Below are 13,955 nucleotides of genomic sequence, written 5' to 3' on the forward strand. Positions count from 1 at the left end.
AAAAAAAAAAAAAAAAAAAAAAGGCTGGGCGTGGTGGCTCACGCCTATGATCCCAGCACTTTGGGAGGCCGAGGCGGGTGGATCACCTGAGGTCGGGAGTTCAAGACCAGCCTGACCAACATGGAGAAACCCTGTCTCTACTAAAAATACAAAATTAGCTGGGCGTGGTGGCACATGCCTATAATCCCAGCTATCAGGGAGGCTGAGGCAGGAGAATTGCTTGAACCTGGGAGGCGGAGGTTGTGGTGAGCCAAGATTGTGCCATTGCACTCCAGCCTGGGCAACGAGTGAAACTCCGTCTCAAAAAAAAAAAAAAGAAAAAGAAAAAATGAAATGCAGAGGCTCGGGCCCCACCCCAGCACTGCTGGGTCAGAGACTGTGCTTTAACAAGACCTCGTAGGGTTCATGGCACCATGAGACCTCGTGCTTATTAACTCACTTGACTCTGTGGGGTGTGTGTCTGTTAACTCCATTTTGCTGAGAAAACACTGAGGCCCAGAGAGGCCACGTGACTTGCCCGAAGTCACACAGCTGGTGCACTGCATTGAATAGTGTCCCCCCAGCGTTCATGTCCACCCAGAAGCTCTTTTGGAAATAGGGTCTTTGCAGACATAATTAGTTGTCTGGGCATGGTGGCTCAATGCCTATAATCCCCATGCTTTGCGAGGCTGAGGCAGGAGGATCGCTTGAGCCCAGGAGTACCAGACCAGCCTGAGCAACATAAGGGAGACCCCATCTCTACAAAAAATGTAAAAGTTAGCTGGGTGTGGTGGTGTGTCCCTGTAGTCCCAGCTCCTGGAGGTCAAGGCTGCAGTGAGCTATGATCACATCACTGCACTCTAGCCTGGGTGACAGAGTGAGACCCTGTCTCAAAATAATAATAATAATAATAATAATAATAATAATAATAGGCTGAGCATGGTGGCTCGCACTTGTAATCTTAACAATTTGGGAGGCCAAGGCAGGCAGATTGCCTGAGCTTAGGAGTTCGAGACCAGCCTGAGCAACATGGTGAAACCCCGTCTCTACTAAAATACAAAAAATTCGCTGGGCATTGTGGTATATGCCTGCAATCCAAGCTACTCTGGAGGCTGAGGCATGGGAATTGCTTGAACTCGGAGGCAGAGGTTGCAGCGAGCTGAGATCGTGCCATACTGCACTCCAGCCTGAGCGGCAGAATGAGACTCCGTCTCATAATAATAATAATAATAATAATAATTAGTTGGGGCCAGGCACAGTGGCTCACTCCTGTAATCCCAGCACTTTGGGAGGCCGAGAAGGGCAGATCACTGGAGCTCAGGAGCTCAAGACTAGCCTGGCCAACACGGTGAAACCCGTCTCCACCAAAAAATACAAAATTAGCCGACCGTGATGGCGCACTCCTGGAGTCCCAGCTACTCGCGAGGCTGAGGTGGGAGAACCACTTCAACCCAGGAAGGGGAGGTTGCAGTGAGTCGAGATCACCCCACTGCACTCCAGCCTGGGTGATACAGTGTCTCAAAAAAATAAATAAATAAAATAAGTAGCTAAGATGAGATCATATTAGATTAGGGTGGGCCCTAAATCCAGTATGAATGATATCTTTATAGGATGAGAAACAGACACAAAGGGGAAAACCCCATGTGCTAACAGAGGCAGAAACTGACTTGACGGCTGCAGGCCAGTGAACTCCTGCCGCCACCAGGAGGCTGGAAGGAGGAAGGGAGGATTCTCCCCTAGAGCCTTCAGAGGCACGCCGCCCTGCCCTCGCCTTGATTTCCAACCTCCAGCCTCCAGAACTGTGACTGAATACATCCCTGCTGTTTGAAGCCACCCCGTCTGTAACACTTTGTTAACAGGAGCCCCAGAAAACTGACATGGTAGTAACTCAGCCTCTAGGACAAGTCCTTCGGAGTCTGCCAGCCTCAGTAGCCCTCCCAGGCTGAGGGACCCCGAAGGAGGACAGGGCACCTGTGGTCCCTGAACCAGACCCAGGGTCTTCCTACCGTCCTTCCAAGGATGGCGAGCCCTCACCTTCATACGGAACACCTTCTTCCCACTCCGAATGGCATTGTCCTCAAAGGAAAACTCGTTCTCCCGGATCACCGAGCGGCTCTCCTTGTCCCCCGTGTAGGTGACCACATAGAAGTCGGGTGCCCACATCTCAAACTCGCGTTCCCAGTTGATGATGGTGGAGAGGGGCGCACTAACCAGGTAGGGCCCCTTGGAGTGGCCCTGAAGAAAGGGGACAATGCCGTGAGACCAGCTGCCCTCGGCCAGGACCGGCCACCCCTCCTGGCCACCTGCCCCGCCTGCCCACCTCCTTGTAGAGGGAGTAGAGGAACACGATGGTCTGCACCGTCTTGCCCAGACCCATCTCATCGGCCAGGATGGTGTCAGTGCCCTGCGCCCAGGAGAAGCGCAGCCAGTTGAGGCCCTCCAGCTGGTACGGGTGCAGCGTGCCGCCTGTGGAGTCGATGTACCACGGCTGCTTGTCGAACTTGACCGTGGGCTGCAGGGGAGGCAGCGGTTCAGACACGCCCCAGATCCTGGGCCACCAGAGTCCACACTACAGACCTTTGCACATGCAATTCCTTCTGCCTGGAACACTCTGCCCTCTCCTGTCTGTCTCCGTAACTCTTCTCCAGTTCTTGGATGGAACACCTCTGTCCTCTAGGAAGCCCTCCCTGACTCCCAGCCTGGCTGAAGTGCTCCCGCAGTGTCCTCCCATGGCAGCCCTGTACTTCCCCTATCAGGGAAATTTTCCAACTGCTGAATTCTCTGACTTTGAGCCCAGGTTGTCATCACCACCTTGGTCCTGCTCACTGCCTCCTCTTGAGCACCATCCAGGGCCTGGGACATGTAGTCACTTACTCACTATTTTTTTGATGAACAACAAAACGAACGTCTATCTGGGGCACTCTCAACGCCCCCAATAACTGGCTCCTCCACTTGATCCAAGCATTTGACATTTGCTTTTTCTTTTTTTTTTTTGAGACTGAGTCTCTGTTGCCCAGTCTGGAGTGCAGTGGCACGATCATGGCTCACTGCAGCCTCAATTTCCTGGACTCAAGGGATTCTCCTACCTCAGCCTCCCTAGTAGCTGGGACCACAGGCACAGCACCATGCCTGGCTAATTTTTAAATTTTATGTAGAGGTGGGATCTCACTATGTTGCCTCAAACTTCTGGGTTCAAGCGGCCCTCCCACCCCAGCCTCCCATGGTGTTAGGATTACAGGCATGAGCCACCATGCCCAGCCCATTTGCCTCTTGATCCTGCTCAAGGTCACTGGCCCCATGCAGTCCTCCCAATGGACCAGGCCCATCTGCCTTTCCTCGGCATCTGACAGGCGCCTGATAGTCCCAGGCCGGGCCCTCTGTGTTCTGTGGATACCCACCAAGGGCCCCTAGAAGACAGTGCATCTTCTGAAACAGATGCCCAGGGCTCGAGCCCAAGGCCAGGCGCTAGTGGACACCCAGAGAGCTCTGCTGAGTGAGTTGGGTCTCCTCCCAGGTGAGAGTGGTGTATAAGCAGCGTGTCAGCTGCAGTGCTATGAGGTGCCTTGCGGCTGTCCTAGCCTACATGGGCATAACACTGTCTGCACAAGCCATGAGGGCCCAAGGAAACGTCCCTTTGAGAACACACACCCCCTGCACATTCAAGTCTGGGGTGGGCAGGCCCTGGCAACCCCACCCACTGCTGCCCCCCCCCAACTCACGTCCACAATGGGCGTGTCCGGCGGCTTCTCCTGCTTGTCGTCCCTCAGCTTCTTGCCCTTCTTGAGCAGCCTCTTGGGCAGCCTGGTGTCTTCCCCCAGCATCAGCTCCCTAGGAAAAGCCATAGGATGCAGGTGAGCAAGGCTCAGCCCAGGAGCAGACCCCGGCAGCCTGTGCCCAGCAGCCGGATCCCTGCGGCCCACCTGTGGCCCCAGTAGGCCTGCTTGAGGTTGTCATAGTAGGGGATGTCGATGTCATCGATCTCCCAGGTGCACTGGTCATAGGGCAGGTCTTTCCACTTGATCAGGTAGTGCACATCCCCCTTTTTGTCAAAGCTGCAACACAGTGAACAGATGTGGGTCGCTCAGGGCGCCACAGCACGGGTTTGATGAACCTCCCAGGATGCAGAGCCACTCACACCCAGGGTCGCCTCGGATGCTGGGCCCAGCCAGGAGGAGGGGACGAGGGCAGAAGCTCCAGGGAGGTGCAGCGGCTTGCCCGGGGCCACACAGCGAATGAGAGGGGGACAGGGCAGAGCCAGAGAGGGACACGGAGGCCAGCTGACAGAGGAGCAACCAGCCAGCCTCCCGCATCCTGTGCGCCTCTGTGGCAGGCATGAATCCCATTTGTCACGGGATCTGGATGGTCACAGGAGTCCTGGATTTCTAAGTTGGAAAGTTCTCTTTCCTGCCAATGGACTCAGTTTTCTAACTTAAAATACGGGAAGGACTTGTGCAGTGGCCATGTAGGGTGAGGAGCCGTCTCTGCAAAGTAGATAAGGACGCAATTCCTGCATGTGAGGTGGTCTCTTCCGGGGACACAAGGACCCAGTGGCCAAGCCCAGCAGCACACAGCTTGATTCTGGCCACTGGGAGGGTCCTCAGGGCCTCCCACCCGCCCAGGCTAAGGCAACCAGGCCAGAGGAGTGCTGCAGGGCCGGGCCGGGGCATGGCTACCCCACACAGCAGCGCCGAGGAGGTACACAGACCCGGTGGGCAGCGGCTGCTGTGGGCCTGGGGGCCATAAAGAGAAAGACAAATCTCCAGTTACCACAGAAACCGATGTTTGTTTGTTTTCCAATACATAATTGATTGTTTTGCAGACTGGGGGAATAAATCCAGGGGAGCTTCACCTGTCCCACTTTGGAGCAGAGAGAAAAACTACCATGTATATTTTTAGCATGCAGTTTAGTAAAGGTAGAAAACCGTAGGCCAATTCATTGCCGGGAATTAGGTTCCCACAGAAACTGACCCTTGAAGGTCATTCTCAGGAAGGTCTGGAGAGGAAAAACGTGGGTGTCCCATAGTTGAAGGGGCAGCTTTTTCAAGTTCCGCGCCCCTCCTTCTGAAGACTGCCCACAGCCAGCCTCTGGCAAGCTCCGGTCACCTGTGCAGCAGCCTGTTCCCTACAAGGGCCTCAAAGCCCAGCAGTCGGGAGCCAGGACTGAAATCTGAACATCTGGCTCAGGCTCTTAACCTCTGCTCTACCCAACAGCTGCCTGAAGCCAGAAGCACTGAGTGGCAGAGGCCACCGATCCTAAGCCCCTCAAAGGCAGAGGCCACAGGGTAGCCAGGTTGGGGAGCATAAGCTCCAAGCTGCCACCACACAGCAGGTACTCTGGGCCCCACCCCAAGGCCCATCTGTCAGCCACCACCAGTTCTCAAGCCCCTAAACTCAAGAATCGGCAGGAGTTCCCATCACCCACCAAATCAAAACCAAAGCCCACGGGCCTCCTGCCTCCGGCTCTTTGTCCCAGCCTCCTGCAACCTCTGATTGCTAAGGCATCCCAGGGAATTGCCAGACTGCTCCAGGAAGAGCTGCTGCTGGGGCACTGGGGGGTGCAACAGTGGCTAAGAAAGTAGGTCCTGCAGTCAGAAAGCATGGGGTTCAAATCCCAGCTCCACTCCGTGGCTGTGTGATTCTGGCAAGTGACTTAACCTTGCTGTGCCTATTCTCACATCAGTAAAACAGAGGTAAAAGAAAGACGCCTCTCTCCCAGGGTAGGCAGTGCTCAGTACAGCCAGCTACTATTACAAACGTGGGGGAAATGCGGACATACCCCCACACCTCGGGCCTCCCGCATCCTCAGACCCCTCCTGCTGGTATCAAGCAGTAACCCAGCACGAACCCCCAAGGGTGTGAACACGTGTGCACGAGTGTGCAGGCATGCATGGGACGGCCCCTCCAGCAGGTCAGGCAGATCTCCAGCACTGGGAGCCCTAGGCCCCTTCCTTGTGCCCCTGCTGTGCCCACATGTGGTCCTGCACAGCAGCCCCAAAGCAAGGGCCCTGGTGCCCTGCCCTGCACCATTTTACAGAGCAAAGGAGCTGATGTGGCCCAGCCCCAGTGATGGGCAGGGAGGGTAGCCAGCTGCAGGCACACACCTATGGTTTAGGATTCGGTGAATCATCATCCACTCTGGCTTGATACCATAGCGGTAGAAGCGCTCCTCCATCTTGGCATAGAGGGGGTCCTTGTTCTTCCTCTTCTCGCTCTTGCCATCCTCATCCCCAGAGCCGTAGTCAAAGGGGGGCGGCTCATCCATGTCATTCTTTCTTTGGTAGTTGCGATACATCACCGTGTGGTACAGCTCCAGCTGCTCACAGACAGGCACGAGCCACAGAAGGGGGATGAGCCATGGCCCTCTGCGTCTCCCTATCCAGCTCCCCTAGCCCCAGCCCAGCACCACCCCAACTCCCAACAGCACCCCTCAGTCAGAGGCGCTTCAGCCCCTTCCCGCCAGCCCGGGAGGGTCCAGGGCTCACCAGGTCCTGAGCCTTGGCACAGCCACCCTGCCGGGCACTCACCTGTAGCTCCTTCACCCAGGAGCAGTGCCAGTAGGACAGCCCTGCCCACTTGACAAAGAACTCTCTCTCAGGGATGCCCTCCAGGGGCTTGGGTGGAGGGAGGCTGGGCTCCACGTCAGGCCCAGGCAGCCCCACCATGAAGGGGGCAGGGGGCTCCGTCCACCTCCAGTGTAGAATCCTCTGGACTTTGCCCTTCAGTGGGGGACACTGTGGACAGAGAAGGGTCCCCAAGGTGGGGCTCAGCTGCAGGGCCCCACCCTGAGGCTCCCATGACAGCAGGCTGCCACGCAGGCTCCCTCCCATCAGTGCCACTGTCCCCAAGTCAGAACAGCACCACCGTGACGCCATGACATCCACCCCGTCCTCAGGAGCCGCATGGGTCATGCACACAGGAGACGGGCAATGGGGGTCTGGGAGACCACGTGGCCCTTTCACTCAGTGGTAAACTCATCGGCACCCAGAATATCTCAGCCAGGGTAGGTAAGACTGCCATATGCACACGACAGAGGGGGAAACTGAGGCCCACTTGGCAAGGGACAGCAGAGCAGGGAGCAGAATATGAAGTTCTGGACTTCCCCTACCTTAGGTCTTCCCATTGTACCCTGAAAAGAGGTCACATCATTGTGTGACCCCCAAGCACCCAGGGAGCATGAGCCCCGTGCTGGAGCTCAGGGACATGGCAGCCTCCAATCCGCCATCCCTCACCTGGGGCAGGGCTGCACCCAAGCACTGTGCATCTAGGCTGGGACAATGAGGCCCCATTTCTGGCAGCCCACAGACACACTGCACGGGCCCTGACCGATGCTACGGTGACAATGAGCTGCTGGCTGGCAAAGGCGAGAAATGCAACCGCCACAAACCCCACCACCTGGGCCCTGAGATGGGTGGGAGCAGCCTTGGCCCTCCAAGGAGGCGGTGCTGAGCCTGGCTGGACAGGGTCAGGGGTGACTGATTCAGGGAGACAGCTCTGTTGGGGACAGCAGGTCCCAGCTCTGCTACTACCTGTCCTCGGAAACTTGTCCAAGCCTACTGAGCCTGCTTTCCCATTTGTAAAATGGCCCACCCCTTCCTCCACCTACCAGGTTTGTGGTGCCACATCACACCTGAAGGCATTCTAGAGGTGCAAGGTATACCACATAGCCAGCCTTCCTTTGGCCTTGGTGACAGCAAAGGCCAAGAGGCAGAGGAGGAGGAGGACACGGGAGGCAGGAAAGGCTCCTCCACTGCCTCTGGGGGGAGTGGAAGAGGGGACCCTCCCACCCCATCCCAACTCCTCAGGGAAGAAGCTGAGAGGAACTCCACTCCTGCCTCCCTCCCATCCCCAGGGCCTTCCATGAATCCTAGGAAAGCACAGGAGGCTGCACCCCTCAAAAGGGTCCTCCCCTGACCCCGACACAGACACAGACAAGTATGCTCGCGGATGCACGCGCACACACACACACACACAGCACAAGCCCACATGCACACGGGACGGCCCAGGGCTAAAGGCAGCACAGCCCAGGACCTGAGGGGTGGGGGATCTGGCACCGCGGGGCGCAGGGCAGACAGCTCAGAGCAAGGGGCCTTCCGATGTCTACTGTGATTGGGGGATGAGGGATGGGGGTGCCCCTCTTCCTGCAGAAACTGATGCTCTGGCCCTAGGACCCTCCTACCCTCTCCCTATCCCCAGCCTCGGAACAGGAGCCAGGTCTGGGGTGGCTCCAGGGACTTGAATCTGAGGGACAGTTTGGCCCTTGTGTAGCCTTAGGCAGGTCATTCTGCTTCCCTGAGCCTCAGTTTTCTCATCTGAAAAGGAAATAACAAAATGCGTGGTGCCAGAATACTCAGTAATGTTAAAGGATACTATGATGAATGTGGAGCCCTTGCAGAGCACGTGGTCACTGAACAGTGGTCGTGGTATTGGCATGATCACCACAGACCTGCCTGCCTTTCCCTAACACTCATGCCTCCCGTCTCTAGTGGGGTCAGACACGGAGCGGGATGCGGGGAAGCTAGAGTGGGCGTGGCCTCGAGCGGCGCGGGCGGAGCTTTGCGGGATCAGCTACCGAGGCGGGTCCGGAGCTGGCAGGGGCGGGGCCTTTTGAGGAGGGCAGGCCTTCCCCTGGGGGCGGGGCCTGTTCCTGGGGTGGGGCGGGGCGTCCGGCGCGGGGCGGGCGGAACACTCACAGTACAGCGCGGGCAGAGCCATTCACCGTTTGGGATCTCGGGCAGTGGCGGGTTGAGGCAATGCAGGTGGTAGGAGGAGGGGCAGGCATCGCAGCAGAGCAGCTCGCCCCCGTCCTTGCACACGCGGCAGAACTCCATGTGATCATCCTCTTCCTCCTCGCAGCCGCCCTCCTCCTCTTCGTCGTCGTCGTCCTTTGGCTCCCACTGGATCCCCTCCTTCTCCTGGGGGAGGAGGCCAGGTGGAGGCACCCTGGGCGGGGTCCCCGCTCCACCAGGGCCTGACTCCCTCCCTCCCCCACAGCATTTCCCCGCATTCTGCCCCCAAATGAGGGCACAGGGGTGGGGGAGCCAGGCGTGGCCCCGCTCCCAGCCCGGGGCTCTGCCAAGGCTTACACAATGGGGGCAGCTCCACTTGCCCTCGGGAGCCTTCTCCAGCTCTGGGTCCAGGCACACAAGATGGTAGGCCCTCGGGCAGGTGTCGCACAGGATGATCTCCCCACCTTGCTGGCACACCTCACAGTAATCCTGGTGGTCTGTCTCATAACCGTCACCATCATCAACTAAGGTAGGGGAGAGGCAGTCATGGAAGGCCTCATCCGCACTCCCAGAACACAACCAACTGCACCGCCCCAGGCCAGACAGGCACAGAGTAGATGCATAATAGATAGTGGGTGGATAGGTGGGTGGATGAGTGGACTGATGGTTGAGGTTGTAAAAGGGTGAGGAGATAGAAGATGGATAAAAGGAAAGAAGGAAGGAAGGAAGAGTAAGAGAGTGGGTGGATGGGTAGAAAGATGAATGGATAGATGGATGAATGGACAAATGGATGGATGGATGAATGGATGGACAAATGGATGGATGGACGATGGATGAACAAAATGGATGGATGGATGGATGGATGGATGGATGGATGGATGGACTGATAGATGAACAAATGGATGGATGGAGCGATGGATGATGAATGGACAAATGGATGGATGGATGGACTCATAGATGAACAGATGGATAGATGGACAAATGGATAGACAGATGGATGAAGAGATGGATGATGAATGGACAAATGGATGGACGGATGATGAATGATGAATAGACAAATGGATGGATGATGAATGGACAAATGGATGGATGGATGATGAACGGACGGATGGATGGATGGATAGATGAACAAATGGATGGATAATGGATGGACAAATGGATAGATGATGGATGGATGGACAAATGGATAGGCGGATGGATAATGGATGGATGGATGGATGGACAAATGGATGGACAGATGAATGGATGGATGGGCAAATGAGTGGATGGATGGGCAAACAGATGAATGACGGATGGACAAATGGATGGATGGATGGATGGATGGACAAGTGGATGGATGTATAGACGGATGAATGGACAAAAGAATGCATGGATGTATGGATAAACAAATAGATGGATGAATGCATGGACAAATGGATGGATAATGGATGGACAAATGGAAGGATGATGGATGCATGAATGGATGGATGATGGACAAATGGATGGATGGATGCACAAATAGATGGATGGGTGGGCAAAAGAATGGATGGATGGATGAATGAACAAATGGATGGATGGGTAGACAAATGAATGATGGATGGATAGATGGGTACATGGATGGATGGATGGTGGGTGAACAAATGAATGGATAATAGATGGACAAATGAATGGATAATGGATGGACAAATGGATGGATAGATGATGGATGGATGGATGATGGATGAACGGACAAATGGATGGATGATGGATGGATGGACAAATGGATGGATGGATGGATGGGATGGATGGATGAACAGACGGATGGATGGCTGGATGGATGGACAAAAGGACGGACGGACGGATGGATAGATGGATGGATGGATGGGCAAGTGGATGGATGGGTGATGGGATGATGGATGGGTGGATGGATGGACAAAAGAATGAATGAATAGATGGATGGATGGATGGTGGATGGATAGCTGACAGATGGATGGATGATGGATGATGGATGAATGGCTGGATGGATAAGGGATGGATGGATAAAAAGGAACTGAGGGAAAGAGGGAGAGGGAGGGATGGGAAGGGAGGCGAGGGGACAGATGGGTGTTAAGTGGGTGGGGGGTGACTGAATAGAGGATGGTGATGAGATGAAGCACTTCCCTCTTCGGTCACCACACTGCTAATGCAAATGCCCTGGGGAGGCTCCCACCATAGGTTCCATGTTCTTTCCTCACTGGGACAGGATGCCCCTCCCCAGACAGTAGAGACCAGGGCCGTGTGTGAAACACAGGGGCCCCACCTGGCCAAGACATGAGGATGCCCTTCCCCTGCTTCCCGCGGGGAGGTTCCATGCCCCACACATCCACCCCGCAGGCCGAGAACCCTCCACATGGGGAGTCCTACTAGTGCCCCCCTACATCCACCCAGCAGGCCAAGAACTCTCTGGAAGGGGAGTCATACTCCTCTTCTTCTTGCGCCTCCTCTTGCTCTTCTTGCCCAGGGCTGCAGAGCACTCGGAGCGCACGGAGGCACTGTGGATGCTGGCGCTGTCGAAGTCCGACTCCTCCCTCTCATCTTCTTCACTCTACAGGGGAAGACAAGGTCCTGTGATCCCAGGGCCTCACCCAGAAGGCTTCGCTGGCCTGGGCAGTGTGGGGTGGGACAAAGCACAGAAGAGGCTCTGGAGACACAATACTCTCTGCGATTCGCCTCAGCCCCCCACACAGCTGAACACCTCACATTACAGCCTACCTGTCCAGCCCGATGTCCCACCACCCACCCAGAGCCCTGCTCTCCAGCCTCAGACACTTCCCACAATTTCCACCTCTGAACAGCTCCCCAGGCCCTGCCCTCCATCCTGCCAAACTCCTAAACATCCTTCAAGGGGCAGCCCTAGGGACAACTCCTCCAAGGAGTCTTCCCAGATCTCTCCTTTACTGGACCTATTGTGACTGCCTGTGTGCCAGGTCTGGCCTGTCCCATCTGACTGGTATATCACGGACTCTCCACCAGCGAACATGCCTGCCAGGTGACAAGTGCTACAGGACTATGGCCCGCCATGGCTGAGCAGAGGGCCTGGCACACAGTAGGTGCTCAACAAATATCTGCTAAGCTGAACTAGACCATCAGCTCCAGGGTGGGCCATACCTTCTCTCCATGCTCCCCTCCAGACCTGACACTGGCTTCTGCCAAAGGGCAGGGAAACAGCTTCCAACTCCACCCCACTGCAGGGTGGGGGTGAGGTGAGGGAGGCAGCTACCTATGGGGGTGACGAGGGTGAACACCCCTCACACTCACAGAGAAAGGGGGGCCCCAAGGTTGAGTAAGACCTGGGCTTAGCGTCTGAGCCTGGGCCCAGAGCTGGCCCTGAGGACAGGAGGAGGTAACTGGGACTCCAGCCAGTCTGATCCTGCCCACATGCCACTTCTCTAGGGTCCAGCCCCATCCAACCACTCCCCCAAGAGCAGACCTGGGCGCTGGGCGGCCAGGCCCCACCAGGACAGATTCCTCCACCTGCTGCCCAAATGGAGCTACAGTTGTAGACAGCAGGAGCCATGACTGAGCTCCCAGCTCAGGAGGGTGAACCAGGGGAGTACTCCCTGCCCAGAGTCCAAGTCAGAAGGGTCCTTGGAAGGATTCAGTCTAAACCCCTCATCACACAAATGGAGAAACTGAGGTCCAGCACATCTGCACGTAGACTGGAAGGAGAGTAGGGGAGGGGTGCAACCTGCCCCAGCTAGTTTGTAATGAACTGAAGGCCCTCGCCTGGCCCCTGCGTGCTCACATGCAGACACATATGCTGCAAACACACACACAAGTGCGCACACACACACACTTACCGAGGAGCCTTTCTTCCTCTTGTTGCTGATCCCTCCAAAGCGGAACTTGAGCCCGGCCATCTTTTTCCCTTTGCCCTTTTTCTTCCCATCTTTGGAGCCTTTGATCTTCTTCCTCACTCCAGGCCCTGAAACACAGTGGTAATGATAGCCAACCACTGCCACCACTGATGGCCTGCTTCCTGCCATCATCTCACTGAGCTCTCGGTTACACAATAAGGAAAGGGTCATTTCTACCATCACCCCTTTTCAGACGAGATACCTGAAGCTTGGAGAGGTGAAACCCTTGCTTAAAATCACACAGCAAATGAGGCAAAACCAGACGACGGCTCTGACCGGAGGCTGCTCTGACCACCCTGCTGCCCCTTGTCCACAACCAACAGAAATGTGGCTCTCTTGGGAGGAGCCCCTATACTGTCCCCAACCACCGAAAGGAGGCACCAGCCATCCCCCACAGCCAGCAGGGCCACTGAAGGCACAGCCACGCACCTGTGATCCATGCCTGAGCCCCCAAAGGATGTCCTGGGGCCAAAAGGCCTTTTCCCACCTGCTAGCCAGGTAATATTGGTCCCACCCAAGACCGCCCCACCTCTGCCAGTCAACCCCAGCAAGGGCCAGCAGGGTTGAGGCTGTTTTTATGGAGCTGGCCACAGGGCAATTAGCTACCCGGGGAGTAATGACCCAGGAAGGAAGGGGGGCCTGGAGGCAGGGATGCACACCCCACAGAGGCAGCCTCTCCCCAGGCCCTCCTCTGGCCACACCACATACAGGGACATGGAGCTAGGAGCCCAGCTGCACCCTCCATGGCGCCATGGAAAATCTATTTCAATTTTCCAAGCTCTGAATAGGCAGTTCATGGAATCAATAGCTCAGCAGCTGGAGCCCGAGAGGAAACGAGAAAACAAGCCAGGCTGGGCCTACAGGGGCGGGCCGGGAGCCCCTCCCGAGATCCTGATGGCCCAGACAGAGCAGGACAGGGAACAGACTCTGAGCCTTGTCACTTCGCCCGCCAGGCTCCCTTCAGAGACTTGGCACAGTGGTGTCAGACACAGCACCCCAGAAACTAAAGCTCCTTGGGGCTGAAAGAAGGGATCCCCAGAGCCCCCTCAGCCCCTTCCATCAAAACCCAAATCAGCTGGACACGGTGGCTCATGCCTGCAAGCCCAGCACTCTGGGAGGCTGAGGTCAGGAGTTCCGAGACCAGCCTGGCCAACACGGCGAAACCCCATCTCTACTAAAAATACAAAAAATTAGGCAGGTGTGGTGGTGCACTCCTGTAATCCTAGCTACTCAGGAGGCTGAGGCAGGAAAATTGCTTGAACCCAGAAGGCGGAGGTTGCAGTGAGCAGAGATCGTGCCACTGTACTCCAGCCTGGACGACAGAGTGAGAGTCTGTCAAAAAAAAAAAAAAATTTCAGGCCACCTAGGAAAGCTGAGATGCAGGTGACTGACAGCC

The 13,955-nt window shown here is 56.1% G+C and overlaps 1 protein-coding gene across 1 annotated transcript in view; it reads right to left on the reverse strand.

Annotated features, from left to right (window-relative positions):
- CHD5 (chromodomain helicase DNA binding protein 5) overlaps window positions 1-13,955 on the reverse strand; it is a 78,195-nt gene that overhangs the window by 38,114 nt on the left and 26,126 nt on the right. The window contains exons 6-15 of the mRNA XM_025384202.1: window positions 12,503-12,627; window positions 11,124-11,247; window positions 9,063-9,229; window positions 8,670-8,891; window positions 6,504-6,710; window positions 6,081-6,292; window positions 3,900-4,031; window positions 3,699-3,807; window positions 2,300-2,491; window positions 2,014-2,214 (exon numbers count right to left, since the gene is read on the reverse strand). Of these exons, the coding sequence (XP_025239987.1) occupies window positions 2,014-2,214; window positions 2,300-2,491; window positions 3,699-3,807; window positions 3,900-4,031; window positions 6,081-6,292; window positions 6,504-6,710; window positions 8,670-8,891; window positions 9,063-9,229; window positions 11,124-11,247; window positions 12,503-12,627 (1,691 nt within the window). The remainder of the gene's footprint in view (window positions 1-2,013; window positions 2,215-2,299; window positions 2,492-3,698; window positions 3,808-3,899; window positions 4,032-6,080; window positions 6,293-6,503; window positions 6,711-8,669; window positions 8,892-9,062; window positions 9,230-11,123; window positions 11,248-12,502; window positions 12,628-13,955) is intronic.

The sequence above is a fragment of the Theropithecus gelada genome, chromosome 1, assembly GCF_003255815.1.
Source record: "Theropithecus gelada isolate Dixy chromosome 1, Tgel_1.0, whole genome shotgun sequence".
NCBI classification, from domain to species: Eukaryota; Metazoa; Chordata; class Mammalia; order Primates; family Cercopithecidae; genus Theropithecus; species Theropithecus gelada.